The following is a 23573-nucleotide window of genomic DNA, read 5'->3' on the forward strand; positions in this document are numbered from 1 at the left end:
TTTCTTTTGTAATTGTAATTGTTCTTTGTTTGTTTAATTGTATGTATTTTGTTTAATTTGTAATACAATATAATTTCATGTAAAGTTGCACTATATGCTAAACTGGAAGGAATGATTGCATTTAATTGCTGGACAGACACAAATCTAAACCATGCTATAAATATTACAGACATATGATAAACGATATGAATAAACGAGATTAAAATAGGAAGTAGACTAATAAACAACAGTTTCAAAAATAAAGCTGCATAAATAGTTAAACATAAATAGCTAAAATACTAAATGTTACACGAGTATATAAAAGTAGATAAAATAAATTTGATTTGTGAGTACAGACAGACATTGGGAAACAATTAAAAAGTTTTTGATGATAAGTATTAACAGTTAAAAACTAGGAAATAACATTGCGACACTTAAAAGTTAAACGAGTACTAAAGATAATTTTGGTTGTTGTGGTTGTTTTGTTGTTGTTAATTGGCTTAGACTAATTTTAGGCTCCAAACGAACTTGCCACACAGTTTGGCCCTATCAAGGAGCCGACTTAAATGCTAGTTTAGCGTTGCTTGCTGCCCGCCTACTTAATAATATAATATGATGTGTTTGTTGTTTGTGGGTTATGCCTAACGTCTCTGTTGACTGCGCACAAAGGAGTTTGGGTACAAAAAAAAAATGATAATAATAATAATAATAATAGTTGTTGTTGTTGTGGGAGAATAGATTGCACAGCGCGACAAGACGCCAGTAAATTAAAGCTTTGTATGTTTGACCGTGTCCGTCCAATAGTTCTGTATTGTCATTGCCTCCAGCGAGTTGAGAAACGAGTCATTGTCCAGGCTATACATCTCATCGGAATTATCCTAAAAGCAAACATCAGATCAGCATAAAAGTAAAAAGCCAAATGGGAGCAACTTACACTAACGCGCATGGTGCTGTCATCGATGTAAACGCTGGAGTCGGGCTCGCTAAGCGCTTGTGGTTTGTTCACATAGCGCCGTCTATATAGCACTATGCCAATGGTGCCCACAGTACAGCAGATGCCAAAGACGGTGAAGCAAATGGCCGAAATGGCGCCAGCATCCAAGAAATAAGTGCGCTAAGGATCAAGTTCAAAATGTTAGTTTGGTCAACAGATATTTTTTTCAAAGCATACACTTTAATATTATTAACAAATTATATAAAACAATATTAATTTTAATCATACTACTGGAAAAAATTTGTATGAAACTTTGAACAATTTTCGCCAAGCAAATACTTTTAAATTCATTTTTTATATTGCTTCGAAATTTCTAAATGAAAATTGCCTTTTAGAAACAAATTTATGTAATAATCTATGACTATGCGGACTGACCTGTATAGCCAGCGCCTCGGACGATATGTTGCTGTCATCCGTATTGTAGCCGGCAACGCTGGGCGCGGATGAGGCTGAGCGTGCGAGCAGACTCTTGGTATCGCTGGAGTAGTTGATATAGCGATTGATGTGCTTGTACTCGGCGGAGAGTTCCTTGGATTTGCGTGAGCGATGTTCGTTCTCAGCGCGACGCAGCTCGTCCTCCTTGTTGGCATTCTCCAGCGTAAACGGCGCCTTCTGCAGCTCAGCCGACAGCCATTCGGTGTTGATTTTGGGCGTGGCTGGTGTAGCAGCAGCTTGGTAAGTGCTATTGCTAGGCGGGCTGGCGGTGGTGGTGCTGCTGCTGCTGCTGCTAGTGGTGGAGCTAGTGGTGGTGGTGCTGCTGCTTGTGGTGCTGCTGCTGCTATTTGTACTGCAATTAAAGGCACTGATTGTAAAATTAAGTTTAGTTTGACTTGTGTGGCACGCACCTTAAGCTACGACTATAGTTGGTATAGTTGTTAAGCTGGCTCGCTGGCTGCACAGCAAAGTTGGCGCTGCGCTTAAACTCGAGCTGATTGTGCATGGTGGTTGCCTCCAGCGGCTGCTCATTGCTGCTTAGCATATCCAGCGCATCTTCGTTGATGTCGACCTGCTCCACTTGCTGCTCAGTTGTTGCTGCAACTGATGTTGTATCCATTGCTGCTGCTGCTGTTGTTGTTGTTGTCGTTGTTGTTGCTGGTCTGGGCGTTGTTTTAACTGTTAGATCCATTATATTGCGCGCTGTAGCCGTCGATGTAGTCCAGCTTTGGCTGGCTGTAGTCTGATACAGTTTTGTCGTAGCCAGACGCTGCTGCTGCTGCTGCTGCTGCTGCTGCTGCTGACTAAACTCCTGACTGGGATATGTGTGCACCTGTGTTATGGCATGTGGCAGCAATTGCACTATAAACAAAAAAAAAAAAAAACCAATTCATTAATTAAGCAAAGCCATCGCAGTTGACTGGCTCACTCACCTGTCAGGCAGGTTATCCAGAACCAATGTGACCACCAGTAGAAAGTCATAATGCCGCGCGTGCTTCGATCTTGCGTCCACCAAGCGTCGCTGTAAATGAAGCAATAGGATATGAAGATGTCATTGCGATCGACAAAGCAAAATGTAATTTCATTGCTCATACGCCGCGTGAGTCACAAAGACAGACAAACGTCAAGCGCGCGCGTTGTATGAAGTCATCTGCCGTTCTGGCAGACGACGCTGCTCTAAAACAAGTTTCTGTTGTGGCCAATTAGCCTACAGCATTGTTGGCCATATTCGGCTTGGCCCAAGGTCGTCGACTCTGAGGTTTCCTTTTGGCCTTCGCGCTGCGGCGTCTGCCGCTGTTCTTAACGCCCACGCACCCATAACTCTTGGCCAAGATGCTTGCCGATTTAAATGGCATCTCTGCTTGGTCTTGCCCAAAATTAGCATTGACATCTTTGCAGCTCAGCCTCAGTCACAGTCTTAATTTAATTTCTCTTTGTTTCGTTAAGTTTGCGACCCCGTTTCAATCTGATTAACGTTACGCCTTTTGCAGTCAACTTTTCGCCAACTGTTTTCAACCTTTAAACTTAAGCAGTGGGGTATTCATGGCTGATACCCTCAGCAGCACTTAAAATAAATTGCAAAAAAAACTTAATACCCTTTCATTACTAAAACTAGAAATTCAATTATTTTAACTTTAGTAATTTTTTTTTACTTCAAAATTGTTTAATATCAAATTTAAGGACCATAATTTAAGAACTATATCTTTGCTATAACAAACGTTTAAAAAGAAAAAAAGAAAAAAAAAAACTAAAACTTTGTATTTCATAATATAATAAAATTTTAAACTTGTTAAAAAACTTTTCTTTTTAATAAAAACAAAGAACCTCAACAAAAAAAAATATGATGAGTAGAATGAGATGAGGAGAAATCCAAATAATATTCAATTCAATTCAATTCTATTCGAAATATTGTAGTAAAATCTTAAAAATGATTTTCTTCATAAAAAACAATATTTGGTGAGTAGAAATCAAATTAAATTCAATTCAATTCTATTCGAAATATTGTAGTTAAATTTTAAAAATCTTTATAAAAAATATGTTTATTTACGAAAAAAATGTTTGTTGATCTATGTCTAGATCTGTAATAATCATTTCTACTAATTTCAAAGTTAATTGCTCTTATGTTGTGTATTTATTAATTATACCATTTTTATAGGGTATCTGCTTGTTCGATCAATCTAGCCTGTCAGCCTGCTCTTATTTTGCTCAATTTGTGTGCTTGTGCTAAAAAGCTGTGTGTACGCATTTTTTATTTATTTGGGTTAATGTCTATAGAGGGCGAGCCCCGTTGCTAATAGTTACCAATTGCGGCCTGATAAGATACCAAAAAAAAAAAAAAATAAATGTTAAACACATATGTTTGGTTGTTGTTGTTGTTGGGAGTTTGACCCACATTGACCTTACACGTGGTTGGCACTGATTGTGGGGCAGGCAATGAAAAATCATTACGCATACGTCGTGTTGGCGCATTCGACATTACGGGATGAGCACTTAATGCGCAGCATGAGGCGTTAAAGGTCGCGCTGCCATTGTTGGCTGTCATCAAATTCTACGCAAATTGAAACAAAAGCCGTAAAGAATAATAATAAGCATTTGTTGTTGCTGCTTTTTGCTTTTGTTACTGTTGTTAGCTTTGCGCTCATGTATAAGCAAACAAACCATAATAACAACAACAACAAAGATCGCTTAGCGTAACGAATGACACCAAACAATGAGCAGCGAGCAGTGGCAGTGGGGAGCGGCGTGGGGGGTTTGCAAACGTAACGCGCATGAGCAACGAGCAAAAGCTAAGAGCTACAGCTATGCCTATTAAAAGTAAAATACAAATATAACTAGAGCTTATGTAAATCTTGTGTACACAGTTCAGAGCTGGAAAGATAAGCTGAGCAGCTCTGCTAATTAAATTCGTTGTAATATGCTTTAGTTGTTCAGCTTTACTAACAAATTAAATTAAATTGTTTTATTTATAAATGACACAACAAACATTTATTTTTCCCACATAAAAAAACATTCAAATTCAACAAACTAAATGCATGTTTTCAAATTCAAAACAGAAAACTCATTAATTAAAAACCCTTTTTCTTAGCTAGCAACAAAGTCTTCATTTGTTTTCTATAATAAACTATAAATTATAATTAGGCTTTTTTTTAATTCACAATTTTAGCAATTAACTTTGAATTTATTAATTATTAAACTGATTATATATTTTTTATTTGTATCAAATATTATTGTTGACAATTATTTAATTAATTTAACAATTATTTTAAAATTGGCAGCAGCACTTTTAAAATAAAATTTCTTAAGAAAATTGCTCTTAAAAAATAATTGTTTCAAAATAGTTATTGCTTACTCTTTTTTTAGAAATATTAAAACCATACAAAAGGTTGAAAATAATTTTTAAATTTTATGTTAGGGTATAAAACTTATAACATTTCAATTGAATTTCTAAATTTTTGAAACTGAATGCATTTTAATAAAATAATTTGTTATTTAATTTGTAATTTAAAGCAGCAAAATGTTTAATTCAATTGGCTTGAGATGCATTTATAGTTAGCTTTAGTTTATTTTGATGTGCTTTTAACTTCGTTTGAATAACTTTATTGCAGCTTATCAGCCACATGTGTGGCAACTGTTGGCAGTTGCTGTAAATGTTAGCGTAACCGTAAGTTACGCATAATAAATTGTTCAAATAACTGCAGTCTATAGCACTTGGCTCGAGTTTATGCAAGCACAGAGAGAGGCCCTAAAACGCAAATTGAACTCAAGGCTGGGTCAGCAGCAGCAACATGGGGCAGGGGGGTCATGTCATAATCGCATTGCAGAGCGACCAAAAAGGGTGACCCATGGGTGAGCGGGGGGATGGGGGCGCATTGAGCTGCCCAAGGCGAAATAGCAGTTGCACTTTCAAATGCGAAAGTGAAGTGCAAAGTGGCACAAGTGCAGCTTAGACACATGGGTGTGTATAAAGAGAGTAGGGCAGGGGGCGGGGGCATGCAAAAATGAAAATGAAAACAAGTGTGCAACCTTCAAGAGCGAACGCGAGAAAGACCCAGAGCAAGAAATTGAAAACGGTGGCGGCAATTAAAATGCAATGTGTGCCACACTTATTATGCACACAACAAAGCCATGGGCGTAGACAGCTAGAGGGATCAAACTCTTATATGTTAAAAAGCATAAGCACTGTTAAATTTTAGTTAACAAACTTTCTCATTTTTGTAAAAACTGTCAAATAATTGTAGTTATTAGTAATTAATTGCATAATTAACATTAGTCCAAATAATTTACGTTTAGTAAATTGCTGTGTAAGTTATTAAATAATAACTTAAGTTAAAATACAATAAACTCAGCAAACTGAGATCGTCGAGAATCATAATCAATATGCATAGTAAATTTATTATAATTTCCAATTTGAAACTTATTCGATGCCGCATTCAGCTTTCTGAATAATTAATATTTATCATAATAATTTATATTTATTGTCGCAATTTATTCTCTGAACACTGATGTGCATTAAAATTAGGAAATCTTAAATATGAAAATAATTTTAAAATAAATTTCATTTTAGTTATGCTTATATCATTTAATAAGTTTGAATGCTGCAAATTTTGTATTAAGAGAGTGCAGAGTTTTCAAGGCCCCCCGCCTCTACGCCCATGCCACAAGTTGGGCCAACAAATGCCTTGCTTAGGGTCTCTAACAATGTGAGAGAGTTTGTCGCTTACTTTCTAATGTCAGCACGCGATGTGTGGCATGTGGCAAGTGGCAAGTGGCAAGTGTGGCTGGGAGAACAATGTCAATTGTTCAATCACAATCACAGTTAACACACTCACACACACACACACAGTAATAATTTTTTTAGATTTTGCATAAGCGTCGAGAAACCCAAAAAAAAAAAAATAAATTAAAAAGAAAGCAAAAACAATAAGTATTGATTATTAAAAATAGCAAATAGATAAAAAGTTTGCAGAGCTAACCTCACAGCACCCACCACCCACCACTAATTTAAAATTCCGTTATGAAGTCGCTGCCGCAGTTGCTGCCAACGCCGTCGTCGACGCTGCCGTCGCTGGAATTTCAGCGTCGCAAGCTGCGCGCGGTACTGAATAAATTATCACTGTCGGATCAACTGGAGCTGTATCGATACCAGCAGGAGCTGCGTCCGGTCTGCGATCACATGTGGCGCAAGCAGCACAAGCGCCTGGACTTTCGCAGCGTGGAGCGCAATCTGCAGGGCGAGCCGCTGAGCTATTTTCTGAATCGAATGAGTGAGAACTATCGCTACGTTTACTTTACGGCGGATCGTCTGCAGGAGAATCTCAATGTGCTGGAGACTGCGGGCATCAAGGCGTTGAGCAATGTGAAGCACTGCGAGCTATTTCTGTCGCAGAAGGCGGAGCAGAAGCCACCAAAGCCAGAGGATGAGCAGCAGCAGCCGCTGCATGTGATGCTGCCGCCATCGGCGTCTCAGTGCGGCGCTGGCGATGCGGGCTTGGGTCGAGCACCGGGACCGGGACGCGTGGTCGGGCTGGCGGCGGTGCTGGGTGGTGCAATGATGCCGCAGTGGCCGCTGCATGCGCTGCCCAAGATGCTGCGCAATCTGAAGCGATTGAAGGTGCACTGCGAGGTCCAGGTGCACTTCATCGAGCAGTTTCCCATGCTGGAGCTGCTCGTGCTGCACGGCGAGATTGCCCAATCCGCACTTACCGGCATTCTGGAGCGCTGCAAGAAACTCAAACGTCTGTTCATCAAAGCGCCCAGGCCGCCCAGCCATCTGCAAGGCATTGCCAGCTGCCGACGTCTGCAGGACATCAGTCTGCCCTTGGTGCTGTTCAATCAGGTCAGCGATCAGATCATGCCGCTGCCCAATCTGCATCTGCTCGAGCTTCACTTTGGCACCCTGGCGCACTCGCCGCCACTGCTCATCGATAGCATGCGCTATGTGCTCCAGCACAGCTCCAAGTCGGTGGAAATCATGCAGCTGAATTGCAAGCACTTCGAGAGTCCCTATTGGATGCGCGAAGCGGGCTTGGACTGCTGCCGGCAGCTGCAAGGCTTAGTGCTCTACAATTGCCGCTTCGACGATCGCGAGATCAGCGAGCTCAACATGCCGCGCGTCGAGAGTTATCTGGTGCTCAGCAACTGCCCGGATCTCAAGGAGTATCAGCTCATCGATATCGTTAAGCGCTGCTCGCGACTCAATGAGCTCTACCTGATCGATTGTCCGCTGCTGAGCGGACGCATCCTGCAAGGCATCTACCGCATTCGCCAGAGCGAGAAGATCGACTATCCCATCAACATAATTCTCAGTCACTGCGATGCCATTAGCAAGGAATATCAGGAAGCGGTAAGCTCTCTATGCACATTTTATAGCCCATTACCAATAATGGGATCATTAGAGGTGGAATGTTAAGAGCTGATTCATTTCTCCGCATTTACTTAACTTAGACAGACCTTGATCTTCCTAGATCTCCATCACAGCCTCTTCCTTTCCAGAGTTCTTTTACCAAGTTTTTATGCTAATATTAATAGTACAATTCTTTAGTAATAATATTGATCCAAGTCTCTGATCTCTCGTAAAATGTAATTATATTCCTTGAATTTATAAATTTCTTACGAGTACCAGGCAGAAACGGATAATTTTACATAAAGATAACAATATCAGAGTTCTTCTTCTTCTTCGTCTTCTTCTTGTTAATGAGAAATAGTCTAAAACAAACCAAGCAGCTAATATAGGACTAAGTAGAAAATACCCTTCAAACCTATTGTAAAAATAAAAATCCATTTTTTATGGAATCTTCTTCCTTTCTATAAATGGAATATCAGAGAACCTAGAATGCGCAAAAAGATTTTAGAACATAGTTTAATTTGACGAAGGCAGTATCTTCCATATAGATTAAGCATACAGTTCTTCACTTATATGAATTCCAACATTCATTCCATTGCCAAGCTCATATGAATAACTGTCTTGCGCTAATTATTATTGTTATTCTATTCTAGTACACCGACTACTGGCAGTTTAAGCTAGACGTCTTGAAGCTGGACCGACTGCTGCGCGAGCATCATATCATGGAGGACTTGCAGATATTCTTTCACAAAAACCAAACGGATAAGTCATAGCTTTGTAATAAATAAATTATATTTCTAACTAGCTGACAACCCAAATCGAAGGCCCCCAGAACAGACCCAAACACACAAAATAGTGCCGCATAATAAACTTTGTTGTCAACTCAGCGATTGTTGTTGTTGTTCTTGGCCAGACAATTAACAATGCCAAACAATTGTTGGCGCTATTTGCTTAAATTTTCACACTTGTTTTATTGTTTATGCTAGCTTTGCTTATTATGTTCGCAAAGAGAGTTTGAGTTCGTCTCTGTGTGGCTTTTCACTTAGCTAAAAAAAATAAGCAAATTTTTGCAAGTACCAACTCTTTGTCTCAGACTCCAAAATGCAAATCGAAAGTGGAGTTGGAGTTGAAGTTGGAATTGGACCCCCGCGAGAACAAAAAGCGAAATTTATGTCAACCGATTTCACTTGTACACAACAATTAAAACCAAAACAAAGACCTTCAACTAACTAAGACGTAGCTTTAGTTTTAATACCAACTTGTAGCTTGACTTAATTTTTCACTCTTCTTTTGTGGCATTATTTATTTTGATTTGTCATCGTCTTGTTGCGTATACGCAATGGCAATTATATTTGCCAATTAAATACAATTTTCGATCATAATTTTGGACATTTCACTTTCTAACTTTATTTATGTAGCAAATACAAAAAGCCGTGCGGCTAAAAGTGAAAATTGTTTGCAATGTTATTCAGTAGAACAAATCGATTGTTAGTTCATTTATTACGCATTCAAGTTCATTTATCATTTCATTGCTATTTACATCAAAAGTGATGCAAGTGTTAGCAAGAAGAAGAGAAACAGGCAAATCTACAAATCGAAGAGAATTTTGCTTTGGGTTTGTTCTTCAGTCGTTTTGGAATAACCTTGCAATATATATATCAAAGTTATAGTCAAATATATTTGACTTCTCTGTGTGTTATAAGCTGATTGCTAATAGACTTCGCAACTGAAACTGAAAGCAGTTAGACTTCGCATAATTGAGGTTAGATTATAGAAATGAACAGTTCATTTCAGTTGGTTCACTTATGGAACTCAGTATTATTTTCTACCTAAGCAAAAGCTCTGAATGTTACTGCTGATCAAATGAAAAATAAACCTTCATAATACTCTAAATGCTTTTTATACACTTTGACAGTTTTGTAAAAAATGGAATTATACACATTTTAATTTTCAATATAGACAGCGGGTTGCGCTTGACGCCGACCCCCCCTTACAAACGTCGCTGTCGACGCAGACGGTGGCGTCACTGCTGACGCTAGTCAAAGTGTATATAAAAGTTGGTTGCGTCCAACTTTAATGCGTTCACTTGTTTTAGTATATACTACTGTCTGCTCTGTACTCTATAGTCTAGACTCAATATTCAATGCGTCCATTCACATTGTAAATTATCTGTAATCAAAGTTGATTGATTGATATTAATAACAAAAATATCAAATAAATTGGATTGGATTAGCGATATGCTCCCTGCAGATTTTGGATTTTCCAATAAAGCACATTCTTCATACGATAAGGAAAAAGAGCCCTGAGCATTTCTCATTTAAAGTCTGTGGCGTCTTTTGAGACTTAATTTGTTTCTCTTCATCCATATAAATACGTATATTAATTACAATCGTCATTAAGTGTTTGCTTTTAATTGAGATATTCAACTTATAAGCGCTCGAGAGCTTCAAATATTTTAAACTACATTAATTTTAGCCGCAATTGCCAAATTTGGTGCCACAGAAATGAAAACCCCGATAAGCTGATTCGCATAATTCATAGATTTATGCAATTACTCGACTCAACTCGACTCTTGTTTGTTTGTTTGTCTGTCTGTTTGTCTGTCGTACAACAATGGCTGCAAATTTGCATAGGCGTCAACTTATTTTGCAATTTGGAAGCTATGAAGTGGCGTCTTTTCCTACAGTTGTTATTGCCATTGTTAATGTTATTGTTATTGTTATTGTTATTGTTATGATTATGGCTGGCCATTGTCTAAGTAGATGCTGCGGCGGATGTAAGCCACGCCCACAGCTCACGCGCCAATTGTGGGGGTTATATACTTACAGTTAGGCTTTGGCGCTACGTCGCTCAGCAGCAAAGTTCGCTCGCTCAGCTGCTTGTATTTAATTAACTGCAAGGACATAAACAGTTAACTATATTAATAAATGTATGCATATTTATATGTGTGTGTGTGTGTGTGTGTGTGTGTGCTTCGCTGCACTTGACTGCGTCTCATTGAGCATTGAGTCATGTGCAGAAGAAAAGACCCTCAACTAATTCAATTAATTCATAGGCAACGTCTCTACCTGAGCTCAATTATCAATTGGTGCGCATCGCTTTACTTTAGCTTCAATGGCAAAAGCCAACGAGCTGCAAAAATTAATGATAAATTGTATATGAAACAGTTTAGTCAGCAACAACATTTAGTTGTTGAAACAGGCAGAATGTAATTTCTTTAAATTCAATCAATATATTGCCTTAGCGTTGAATTGATTCTGCTTTTAAAGTAATAATTAACTGGTTTTTTTTTTTAAGTAATAAATTCAATAAAAGGCAAGCATAAATAAAATCTTTTAAAGGTCAAGACTTTAAGTATTAGATTTTAATTGTTACGTATACAATTTTAAGAATTTATTAAAATATTACTCAATCGACGCAAAGGTTCTAAAAAATGTTAAATATTTTGTAGATATTTTAGAGCATTTGCAAATAGCAAAAATATTTATTTTACATTTATAATATTTAAAATTATATAAGTATAAAATGCTCTATGAAATTAAAATACAAATAATAAAAATAAAACAACAAAAATAAACAAATCTTAAATATTTATATTTTGCATTAGATAATTTTGTATTTTTGTTCTCAATATAAATATGCAATAAGCTTAAACGAAATAGAATTTTATTAACAAGCGCTACAGCCTTGTCGTATACTTAATTGCGCATACGCCACGTTTGTCAGCTGTAAGGCTGAAAATAATACAGTTGACGCAGTCAGCGCTATATAATTAAATATTTGAACAGTTTTCGCTACTCTCTCTGTCTCTGTCTAATTGCATTTAATTGCATTCATCCAGGTGCTAAAAAATACACTTAACTGGCTTTAACTATTTATGGCCTGCCAACCAGGCTGATTAACATGCCAAGCAGTCAAAGCCAGTCAAACAGCAAACAGAAAGAAACGAACATAGCAATATATAGACTAACGAAAAATTAAGTCGTAATTAGTTTCGAGTCGCAATTTCAGCTCAGCGCTTGTAAAACAAAAAATAAAATGGGTTGGGCCTGAGAATATTTTTCAGCTTTTTGTTGTGCCGCGCCCAGCGCACAAATTGAGGCATATGGTAAGTATATATAAACAAATGTTAACATGCACTTTTGAAGTCAAAACAAAAGTCAAAAGACTTGTGAATTTTTCTCTTTTTTAGGGAGTTTGAATTAATGGCAGCCGAACATGCAAAGCTTTGAATGTTTCTATTTTTTTTTTTGAGAATTTGTGGTGCGTGCTTAGAATTCAACGGAGCTCGCTTGACGCTGATTGGAAGTACAAAAGTTGACACACTTTGTTTTTTATTTGTGTGTGCAGTGGGTATAAGCCTAGGAAGTGAAATTTCAAATTTGAAGTTCTTTTTGCCAAGTTGGGGCACGTTTCGGATGCGACCAAAACAAATGGAGTCATTACCACTTTAATTGTTTTTATTTTTTTCTTTCTTTTGTCGCTCTGCGTTCATTCAACTTGCGACTTCAGCTCCAGCGTCGATTAAGTCCAGTCATAAGCTAATGATGCTTCTGGGCACATTAACAGCCAAATGAAGCTGCAAGTCACAGCCACAGCCTGACCCTGACTACAACGCATATAATTCCCTTTAGCAATACAATTGACGTCAGCAACAGTCAACAGCAGCAGCAGCAGCAGCAGTTGCTGTTGCTTCCCAGCGCCAAAACCGAGCTGCATAGCCAAGGTTAATCCAAAGTGTCACATGCAGCGGCACTCAGCGGCTGCAAATTGAGCTATGAGCTGAATGCAACTCGATTTAATCCCCAAGGTTGCTGCACAAACAAAATTATAATTGCTTTCAGTCAGAAGTAATTTGCATTTTAATTATAACAACGTTTATAATTAAATGTTATACATTAAATTGGTTTTGTTAGAATTTTGCTTGTGTGCGCTTTGACAATTAGTTAGGCTAAACTAATAAGTTAGCATAAGCAGTTTTAAGTAGAGAATGAATATAGCAGCTTTTAAATTTCGATTAGAATTACTAATCAATTAAATTATTTTTGGAAAATATTCGTAGTGACGTAGTAATATATAAAAATTAAAAAAATAATAAAAAATAATAAACAATGTAACTGCTTAAAAAAGATTATTTTTGATTATTTCTGATTATTTTTACAAATTTGTAGTAATTTTACAATTTTTTTTTAACGTAATCATTAGAAAATGCTGTAATTTTATCATTAGTTCACCTTTTAAACCAAAATAATCCAATTATTAATGAATACGATTAATAATTACTACTTAACAGCTATGCTTATATATTCCAAATCTATGGTTATATATTGAAATCTTATAAAATGCCAACATTAATATCAATCGATGGGTATTGGGTTTTGGGCACACCCAATTCATTTCTTATGTTTGATCCTATTATTAAAATATAAGAAATATTTGCTAAGCAATTTCGAGACCTGCCCTTTGTGTTTTAAATATTTTATGAACTACATACTATATTTAAACTGCTGCTCAAAATTGACATGCGAACTAAGCTAAGCACATTTATTATTTATTGCTAATTGTAGCTTAGCATTCATTTTACCAAAGCAATTATTGGCCGACAGGCTGTTTACGCTTATTCTATTTTTTTATAGCTATTTAATTTTGTAGTAAGTTTAAGTTAAGAATTGTCATTAATTTCTTTATAAATAAAAGCATTTGCTTTAGCTTAGTTTTGAGAACTTTAGAAACTTTTTGATTAAAGTTAAACGAGCTTGAATTGCCAAATAGGCAAAGTTCAGCTTACCAAACTGTCATGCAAATGAAACTGAGTTGAGGTTTTTCCCATTTCCTACTGACAAAAGCGGCGACGCTTTAAACATAACAAAATGTTAGTTAGCTATCGAAATCGAAGCTACAGCGAAAGTATCAAGTCAAGTGTATATCAGAGTCGAGCACTCAAGTTGCACATTTTAAATAAGCTTAGCCTAAGGATGACGTTGCTGCTGCTGTTGCATCTCACGGATGCAATTATGCATAATATTTATGTATCTGGATGCATTTCCTGCAAAGCAAAGCGTGTTCCGGGGCCCAACGAGGAACTCAGTATATTTTAATTACTGCTGCTATTGTTTATTGCATGCTAAGCTGCTGCATTATAATTAATTATATTAATTACATTTAATTATGGTGCATTTAGCTAAGGTGAAGCTGCTTGACGCTCGCTTATGTCACACGCTCAATCAAAATTCAGTCGCTTATGTTTTTACTATTCGATCTGCAGCTTTTGTCTCTATTGTAGGCAATTTCACAAAAGCAATTTGGAAAGTGGCCCAGGGGACCGCCCACTGTTTAAGTAGTGCAATTAACGATTGCCGAAAGTAAAAGTGCAAAGCATTGTGTAGGGCGCGGGGGGAGGCAAGGGCAAGGGCATTGTATTTTGACTAAAGAAATGTGCAGTGAAAATTTTTCCATTGGCATAACTAATGAGCTCAAACGATTGCTCTATATGAGTTTGCATAAGCTTTAGCTAAAGTGAGTGACTTGGCTATAACGTATAGTTAATTAATAAAATTTTATAACTAATGTTAATAGTTGCAGCTCAATAAAAGCGCAAATTGTGCTGTTGTAATTAAAAAACATAATTATAGCAATAATTAGAGCAATGCTTTAACCAAAGATTATAGTTAATTAAGCTAAAATACAAAATTCTGCTATTAATATGAGAGCATGTTAATAAGTTAAAGTTGTTAAAACAAATTCAATTTAAATTGTAATTTTCCTAATTAGAAACTAATTTGTTGCAAGTCTTATTCAACATTTATGAGTTGCAGCAAACAATTCATCCAAACAATTAATTGTTCGTTGTACTTTACTTGGGCCAACTGCTTTTCAAAACTCAATTCATTTATAAAAATATGTCGCTAATATTGCAGCAAATAAATTAAATTTATTTTGTGCAACAAAATTTAAAGTATAAACATAGTTTTTTATTTATTTATATGAGAAAAAGAACATCAAATATTTAAAATTAAATTAAAAGTATTTAAAATTATGTTTTTGTTTTTAAATTTGATAAGCTTATAGATTGGGAGTGTCCCAACAGTCCCAACATTCGTCTTAAAGCTTATTAAAATCTTCAAATCAACTTCGACCATTTATTTAGTTAATAAAACAATATTATCATTATATAGCTATATATTTGATTTGCTCTGAAATCGATGCTGTTTATTCTAGCAATTGGCAAAACTTGAGCTTAGCTTAGCGAATTTAATAAAACTTAAGCTTATATAAGTGGCAAGCTGCTTATTTTAATGTCACATTTTCTTCAGCGAATTTCTGCAGTTGGTTGGGGGCTGGGCATGATGTAAGATTTGGCAGCAGCGACCGCAGTCAAGAGCGCGTGGCTCAAGGTTGCTGAAGCTGGCGCCGGCTCATCCTGCCGCCAGTTCAGGCCACAGCCACAGCAATGAGTGTGGGCGTTGTGGCTGCGTGGGTTCATTAACTTTGCTCCGCTGTGTGTTTACATACGTGCCACAGCACTTGTGGCGACTTGTGGGGCACACACACACACTTACACGTGCGGCTGTCAAAACTGTTATTGTTTGCCAAGAAATAAGCCAAAAGCACAAAAAGAAAATTTATATACCAAGCAATAAATAAAGAAATGTTTTCGAATATATTTTTGGCACGCCACAAACTGTTTTAGCTTCAATCAATGAACGGACGGACGGACGGACGGACTGTGGGACGGACGTGCTCGGCACGAACGAACGAACTGAACTGAAAGCGCAACGACTGCATAATATATTTAAATGTTTAGTTTTCAACAATTTATCGATTTGTTTAATTGCTGCAAAATTATGCAAGTGAAAGTGTTTGCTTTGCATTTTGCTTTTATTATTGTATGCAAAATGTTTATAAACAATTGCACTCGCATTTAGGCTGCACTTTGCCATTAAAAAGTAAAAGGCATTGACTTGTTATCGCAACAAACAAATGTAACGAACATTTAACATTTGCCACACACTGCCCCAGCCCCCAGCACTTGCAACTGCTTCAGCTTGCATAGAAATTAACGTTGATTTTCTTATTGTTGTAAAAATACAATAACAACAATGAGTAGTGAGAGAGAGAAAGGGAAGTTGCCTGATGCCCTAGCATTATTTTTATATAATTTATATACAATTTAGTTGAACAATATTTTTATTATAATTTAAATTTTTATAATTTAAATACATTTTGAATACAAATAAAACTAAAAATTCTTAGCTCTTAATTTTTTACAATTAAAAATTACGATCTCGCTCATGATAAAGCTCTGCTACTATTTAGTTTATGCTATAAGCAAATCTTATAAACTAAAATTGCTAAAGCTTTGAAAATCTTAAAGCGCTTAGAACAAAAAGCAGCTTAGACTTCAACTCAAGATCTAGCGCAAATAAATTGGCAAATTTGTACCAAAAAGTGTGTAAAGTGTATAGGCAGGTTTAGAAATCTCTGAAAATAAGCAATGCATGGGGCACGCAAATATACGTACAACAGTACGTATGAGTAACGTCAATTGAATTGACGGCTTAACAACAATTGCGCAACATAGCGACAGCGATAAGCGCAAAAGTCTAACGAGTAAGCCGCGTTTGCATTGAGTCAGCGGGTTGATGGTGATGTGGGATGGGGTTTGGAGGTTGCTCATTAAATGTTAAGGAAATTAAGCTAAGTCTAATTTTACACTGTCCGGCTCTCACGTTTGCTTGCATTTATCATTGTGTAAGCATTTGTTGTTGCATTAATTGTTGTTGTTGTTGTTGCGACACAGTTAGCTATACAACTGTTGTTGTTGTTAATGTGATTCTTTACTAATAGAAATGTCCAATGACGTTGCACCAGCAAATTTGCTGTTATTCCATGCAACACAACAGTGCGAGAGAGAGAGAGAGAGAGAGAGAGAGAAAGAGAAAGAGAAAGAGCTAAGCTACATGGGAAATACATGCAGCTGACCCAATAGTTGTTAACTAAATGACGAATCACCAGAATCTATATGTATATAGAACAATTGCGAACGTGACTATGTCGACATTTTGTTGCAAGCTCATTTGTTTATATACGACATTAATAACATCCGTATGTGCTACACTGAGAGAGGCTAAAAGTTAATGCTAAAGCACTACAATTGATATTTAACTATAACAATAACTAAATCACTATATTATTAACTGTAGCAATAACTAACTATTAGCTGCATATATCAATAATAACTATATATTAGAAATATTCGTTTTGATTTTATAATTTCCAACTACTTTCAATTATTTATTTTATGCACACACTTATAAAAGACAAATACAAAAACTAATGCAATCTAGTTTATTGTAATATATTAATAATTAATTAAAAAAATATTTTATAAACACAATATGTTTAAAAAAAAAATACTTAAATCTAAAAATAAGTTTAGCTTTGTATTAATATTTTATAAATATTAGAAATTGTTTTAAATTTTTAGCTTTTCACTTTATAATTTATTTAATGCATTTATTAAAGCAAAATGTTTTGAGCCTAATTTAATTTGTAATTAATTATATTTTATGTAGTTCACCTTAATACTAGAGCATTAGCAAGTTAGTTAGGCCACATAAATATGTTTATTGCTATAATAAGCTGTCATTAATTTCTTACAACATTTCTCATAAAGCAAAAAAAAAAAAACTGAAACCGAAATTCCAAAATACATAATAAGCCGTAATAATTTTATTGAGCTGCAGCATTGAGCAAAGTCTCAGCTTCATTTGAATTTATTAAGCACAAAGTGTTAATTTAAACGAGTATCGGGTCTCGGCTCTCGGTCTCGGGCGAAAGATAACCAAAGGCCATAACTTATTAGGCTTTTAAACTGACAATCAAAGTAGTAGTAAACAATGTTATTTATAATAAATTAATGCCTTGACTGACTGATTGTGAGTAAAATTTTATGCCTTGGGGGCAGTCACAGTCACAGTCACAGTCATAGTCACAGTTCACAGTCACAGCAGTCACGCAGCAGCAGCGGCAATTTCATAAGCCAAAAACTTATTCACGTTTGTCAGATTGACTGCTTGACTTGGCTCTGGCAGTGACATTGTCTGTGTGTGTGTGTGTGTGTGTGTGTGTATCTGTGTGTATTTGGGCATCTGTAGACAAAGATAAAGATATAAATGCGCACGCAATATTATGCCATTCAACAATGACACGCACAGTCGAAGAGACGTGCAACTGAATTTCAAAGAAAGCTAAAAAGATGATTTCAGTTTCATTTTTTAAAAGACTGCATATACACTATATAGTTATAACTACTAGCAGATACACCAGTTAAATAATAAAATAGTGCTCAACCTGAAATTCAAGCTGCCTAACATAAGCGTAGCCAGGCATTTCATTTAGAGGGGCTCGAAATCAGAAAACTACTAAAATTATTCATTTTTTAATTAAATTATTTATGGCAAATAATGTCAAATATTTTTAATTACGCATACAAAATATTTAAAGAATATTGTGCGATTATTTAAATAATTAAAAGTAATTTATTAATCAATTTTTTAATTTAATAATTTTTCACGCTGAAAATAAAATCTACAATTACCTCAATCAAACAAAAATTACTGAAAACTGCTGTAAATAATTTAAAAACAAGCTATTAATTAAATTTAAACTTCTTAAATTATCTTTCAATTATTTTATATTTATTTAATTTATCAGCGCCCAAAAGTAATTATAATTTTTCATTAGTTCAGCTTTAAAACAAAAATAATTTACAATTATTTTTCAACAATTTGTTATAATTTTTACATTTATTTTGCAATTTTCTAGCATTTCTTTTGCTGGTAAGCGTATTTATAGTTGGACACGCTTTGCTTTCAATTTCTTAATATGCACATAAATAAAGTTTTAACAACTTTCTTTTAATTAATTTTATTGCAAAGTCAATTTGGAACACTAAATTGAATTTGTCTTAAAAATATTTATACAAAATTTTTGCTAGTTGCTCAGCCATTGTTATTGCTATTTATTGTTATTTTGTTGCAATTGTTGCAGCTATTGTTTGGCAATTGGGTCAACAAACAAATTAGAGTCAGCAGAAGATGCAGCCCAGCCCTGTTCGTAAGCAAGGTCAATAGGCCGCAACTCCCCAGAGAGCATCAAGTTCAATGCCAAAGCAATTTAAGGAAGTGCACAGCAAACAACTTAACAACAAATACAATTTGTTACAACAACAACGAAGCTTGTTATAGCTGTCTGTCAGTCAGCTATGAATTTATTATTATTTTGTACCCAAGAGAGTCTCAAGTATTTGTTCGCATTGAGCTGAGCTAAAGGCCGAGACATGGCAAAGCAGCTAAAACACTTGCCCGACTATTGAAAACTTTAAGCGAATCGATACGCAATCAATTAGCAGATGATCTCCAGGGTTAGCTTCATGCACGTGCGACTGGAGTCTATAGAAGATCCAACAGCTCACAGCTTGGAGCCGCTTAACGCTTGAGATTTGACACGACTAAAGGATGAAACAAATGAGGCTCATCTACGTTTATTAATCTGCTAATGGCTTAGAAGCCATATAAAAGTTTAATAATATATCTTGACTTATTTGCATATTTTTATAAAAAATGGAAAAGCAGGCGTAGCAGACTTTATAAAGCAAGATATAGTCCGTCTGTCTGTATGAGCAACAGATTCCCCACAACTAAAAGAGCTAGAGCAACAAAATTTTGTCTGTAGTTGCTCCTATAGCTGAGCTAAGTCGCGCTTTTTTTTATTTTCTCCCAGCTCCCATGAAAATCGCACAAAAAAAAATTAAACGCTAAAATCTAAAAAAAAATCAACGCTGCGCTAGTCAAAGTGTATAGAAAGCTTGACTGCGCCCTGATTTAATGCGCACACTAGTTTTTTATTTTTATTTATTTATTTCTTATCTAATGTCGCATTTTAATCAAATATCTTTTAAGTTAATTCGCTCACGAAAGCGTTAATTGTAAATTATTTTTATTTATTATTATTTCAATATTTTTTCCAATATCTTATACTCGTATTTAATGCCATTCTCTTCTTGTTTACCCTTTGGGGTTTCATCGTCTATTGGTATTTCACAAAAGTCTTCAGGTATATTCGGGAAGAACGTATCGCACTTGAAGCGCTCCTGTATTTTGGTTAAGTACAAACGATGACAGCGAGGCGAGGCCAAGGCCTCCTCATAGACTCTACTGCCGCCCACAATCCAAACGTTTTCAATTGTCTTACGCCATTCTGCAGCCTCTAACGTTTGCATCGCTTTGTCCAGGCTACGACAAAGCAGCACATCCTTAGGCAAATCCTCAGCACTGAGCGTTGTGCTAAGCACAATGTTCAGTCGCTCAGCCAATGGACGCTTACTGGCTGGCACCCCAAAGAAGGTTTTTCGGCCCATAATAACCGCATTGCGTTTAGCGGGATTTCGGATGAGCTTAGTGGTGCGGCTAAAGTACTTGAGCTCGGATTTGAGCTGCCAGGGCAGTTCCCCCTTGAATCCTATGCCAAAGTCTTCGCAAACGGCAACAATTAGATTGTACTTTAGCATTGTATAATAAATTATTATTTTTCAAGCAAATTTATATAGCACAGACTTTTAAAAAGTAACAATTTGAAGTCTCTTTTATGAATACTAAGTTACAACAATTTCTTAAAGCTTTTTAAAACTCTTTTCAAAAATTTTTTTTAATAAATTTAGCTACAGCAAAATTTTGATAAACTTATGCATCAAATTAAAAATTTATTAAATTAGTCAATTTATTAGCATAATTTTTATATCTAATTTAAATGTCAATATGCTCAATATGTAACAAATTAAAGCATAATTTAAAAATAATTTGTTTTTATTTTACAAAATCAAACTGCTTTATCTATTTTAATTGAAATATATTTTAACTATTGTACAAATCCAAAAATATATCAACGTTTTTGCTTTATTTATGTTTTATGTTTTAGCAATTAAACAGAGTGGAAAACAAGCTGGCACTAAAAACGTTAAGCGCATTGTTAATAAAGCAGTTAGAATTGATGAGCTCGACACGCTTATCAAATCGGACTGCGAACTGCGGACTGCGTTTTAATTAAATGCGTTTCTCATTTAGCGTCAATCAACATTTTTCAACTGCTTTGCTATTGTTTGGTATTTTTTTTATGATTTGTTTTGAAATTTGAAAATTGCGCAGCGTGAAAAATGTGGAGTGGAAACGCAATGAGGAAGTTACGCTACCTTCCCCAAGAGTTTTTCCACACTCTCTCGCTCTCGCTCTCTCGCTCACGCTCTCTCTCTCTCTTTCGCTCTAGCTGTCTGCTTGGCTTGATCTTATGGGTAGCCTCAATGTTTTGATTCCACTTAACGCAAGCCAGTCACAAACTGGTTTAGTAACTTTTCGTCTGTTCTATTCACAGATACAAAGCTGTGTGTGTGTGTGTGTGTGTGTGTGTGTGCGAGACGAACTTGAAGAGCGCAACAGCTGTGTGGGGCAGGTAAACTCGGGAAACTAACTTGACCATGTCCGGGCAAAATGCTAAACGATCGCCGGCCGTCGATCAAGAGAAGTCAAGTCAAGTCAGTGTTGTATCCAAGTTGAAATCAATTGAGAGTTGACTGCCACAAGCGGTGACTCAATCGATGGCTGTGTGATTAGATAAACAACAATTGCCACACGGCTGAACTGATAACCAATAATCAGGCTACACTGCCGTCCATTTAGACATAGACACTTGGGCTTGTTAATTCAATCAGAGCATGTCAGTTAATTATTTTCATTTACTTAAGTGTGCATAAACTACAGCTACAGCAGTTAACTGTAAACAGTAAACAGTTTACAGCAGCAAACGATAAATTGCATCCATAATTACAATAACAAAAGCCGCAGAGCAGCAACAAGAACAGATAAACTCTTTAATTATACTAGTAGCGTCTGCTTCTGCTTCTTGTTCTTCTTCTTCTTGTTGCTGTTGTCTTCCTCTTTTTTCAATTGTCGTTAAAAACAAAAAACCAGCAAAGCACAAAAGAACATTACCGAGCAATTTGAGTCAAGAGCCAACAAAAGCCAATTACATGACTTGGCTAGCAACAAAATAAACAAACACGTTAAGTTTGCAATGTATGACGCATTTTAGATACGCTACACTAACAATTAATATGTCAGAGATAGCAGCTTAAAAAATAATAAATATATTATTAACAAACTCTTCAATTTGTATATTTTGATATTTAAATTCACTTGCACAATATTCAATTATGAAAATAACAAGGCAATAACTATTTCCCACATAATTGTTAAAAAAGTACTATTTAAATTTTTATTGTCAGCAAGCTAATTAAATAAGTTAGCCTGAAAAATATTAAAAAATGCATAAATATATTAAGTCTTTGACATTAATGCTTTGTCATAGCTAATTTTGCTACAATTTTTATAATTTTAGATTTTTGTATTAAAAATATATTTTTAATTTTTCACTTAACTAATTTTGAATACTAGTAAACTATTCAAATGAATAGCAAGGCTAAAACTATTTTTCACATAGTTAGTCAAATTCGATTAAAAATAAACTAAAGTAATTACAGTTTTTGACATTTAGCGCACTATATTTTGTATTGTAGTACTATTTTTTAAATATTAATATTAATTGCACTTGAGCAATTTGTAATGCAAATTCAAGGCTAAAACTATTTTTCAAACGAGTTGATAATTTTTTTGTCAGCATAAGGCAAAGTAATTAGCCAAGTTAGACAAAGACATAAAGTTCTAAGCCAAAGAAAAATAACTAAAGTTTTTAATGCTTAACTTAAGCTTTGTCATTGTTGCTTACAAGGATTGCTTAGCTTGTTTAAAACGCAGCTGTTAATTAATATGTTGTTGCCAGGGCGCATAACAAGCAATTGGCAACTGCAACAACTTTGGCAACAACAAACATTAACAAGCTCGAGAGAGTATGTTTGTTTGTAGTGCTATTGGCCACGCTTGACTTAATAGACGCGCGCATTTAACAGTGTTTTTATTACTATACTACTAACGCTTATTGCTGCTTTTGTTATTGCAATAGGTTTTCCAAACAATTACGAGCATGTGTGAAATTGCCGGAGCAATAGCAATTGCAGTTGGCTTACACTTAGACTGGCTAAAACAATAAACGTCTTGTTCTTCGGGCATCCCTCCTGTTGGCCAAACAAAGAGTTTGACTCTGATTCTTTGTTGTTTGACTTAAGCACGCGCGTGCTTTATTGATTTTTAGCACAGGTTCACAGCCCCACACACACGCACACAGGCACGCACACACACACACACAGACATTGGCATGCAGCAAACACACCCTGATAACTGTTATTTTGTGTTGCTCTTGCTGTTGCAGCGCTGGCATGTATCCCTGGGATACCAACGTCAAAACAGCAGCAGCGGTGACTGCAGCCGCAGCATTTGCTAATTAACTTAGAAACTGGATGAAATGATGCGCCCGGTGCGCATCAACGCATCCCAATTGGACCCACAACAAACTTTATGCGCAGGACAAAACCAGGCTTAGGCTAATTTATGTACTCAACTCACATTTCTTGTTTGCCTTCTTTTGTTGTTTATGTCATTTGCATTGACATATTGGCGCTATATAAACAATTTATTTAGTCACACACGCGCACATTGAATTGCAATTATCTGCACGCAAAAAATAACAATAACAAAATAGTCACATACAGTTAAAACGCGCGCAACGTTCACAATCCGGCACACACGTCCGATCCGTTAGATATTTTTTTTAACTTTAACGTGCACTGTTAACAGTGTTGCCAGAATATCATAG

At 35.8% G+C, this 23573-nt stretch overlaps 3 protein-coding genes across 3 annotated transcripts; 1 reads left to right on the forward strand and 2 right to left on the reverse strand.

The window, feature by feature from the left end:
- Window positions 1–295: 295 nt before the first annotated feature.
- LOC108606831 (uncharacterized protein DDB_G0271670) lies at window positions 296–23521 on the reverse strand. Its single transcript, XM_017997316.1, has 7 exons — window positions 23324–23521; window positions 10578–10644; window positions 2341–2429; window positions 1819–2269; window positions 1349–1760; window positions 914–1093; window positions 296–857 (listed from the first exon to the last, which is right to left on the reverse strand). Exons 3-7 carry the CDS (start codon window positions 2387–2389, stop codon window positions 747–749), a joined length of 1203 nt encoding a protein of 400 aa, XP_017852805.1. The 5' UTR covers window positions 2390–2429; window positions 10578–10644; window positions 23324–23521; the 3' UTR covers window positions 296–746.
- On the forward strand, window positions 6297–8637 carry LOC108606830 (CG31819). The gene is made up of 2 exons (XM_017997315.1): window positions 6297–7751; window positions 8405–8637. The coding sequence occupies exons 1-2, from the start codon at window positions 6423–6425 to the stop codon at window positions 8522–8524; spliced, it is 1449 nt and encodes a 482-aa protein (XP_017852804.1). The 5' UTR covers window positions 6297–6422; the 3' UTR covers window positions 8525–8637.
- LOC108606832 (dihydrofolate reductase) lies at window positions 19740–20359 on the reverse strand. Its single transcript, XM_017997317.1, has one exon. The coding sequence runs from the start codon at window positions 20320–20322 to the stop codon at window positions 19762–19764; it is 561 nt and encodes a 186-aa protein (XP_017852806.1). The 5' UTR covers window positions 20323–20359; the 3' UTR covers window positions 19740–19761.
- Window positions 23522–23573: the final 52 nt, after the last annotated feature.

Source organism: Drosophila busckii, chromosome X (assembly GCF_011750605.1).
Source record: "Drosophila busckii strain San Diego stock center, stock number 13000-0081.31 chromosome X, ASM1175060v1, whole genome shotgun sequence".
Taxonomy (NCBI): Eukaryota; Metazoa; Arthropoda; class Insecta; order Diptera; family Drosophilidae; genus Drosophila; species Drosophila busckii.

Excerpts from the sequence above, each read along its gene's own strand:
- LOC108606830 (XM_017997315.1), top strand. The coding sequence starts at position 6,423 with ATGAAGTCGCTGCCGCAGTTGCTGCCAACGCCGTCGTCGACGCTGCCG. Across the intron at positions 7,752-8,404 it reads GCAAGGAATATCAGGAAGCG|TACACCGACTACTGGCAGTT; the intron begins GTAAGCTCTCTA and ends ATTCTATTCTAG.
- LOC108606832 (XM_017997317.1), bottom strand. The coding sequence starts at position 20,322 with ATGCTAAAGTACAATCTAATTGTTGCCGTTTGCGAAGACTTTGGCATA.
- LOC108606831 (XM_017997316.1), bottom strand. The coding sequence starts at position 2,389 with ATGACTTTCTACTGGTGGTCACATTGGTTCTGGATAACCTGCCTGACA. Across the intron at positions 2,270-2,340 it reads CTGGATAACCTGCCTGACAG|TGCAATTGCTGCCACATGCC; the intron begins GTGAGTGAGCCA and ends TTTTGTTTATAG. Across the intron at positions 1,761-1,818 it reads AACTATAGTCGTAGCTTAAG|TACAAATAGCAGCAGCAGCA; the intron begins GTGCGTGCCACA and ends CTTTAATTGCAG.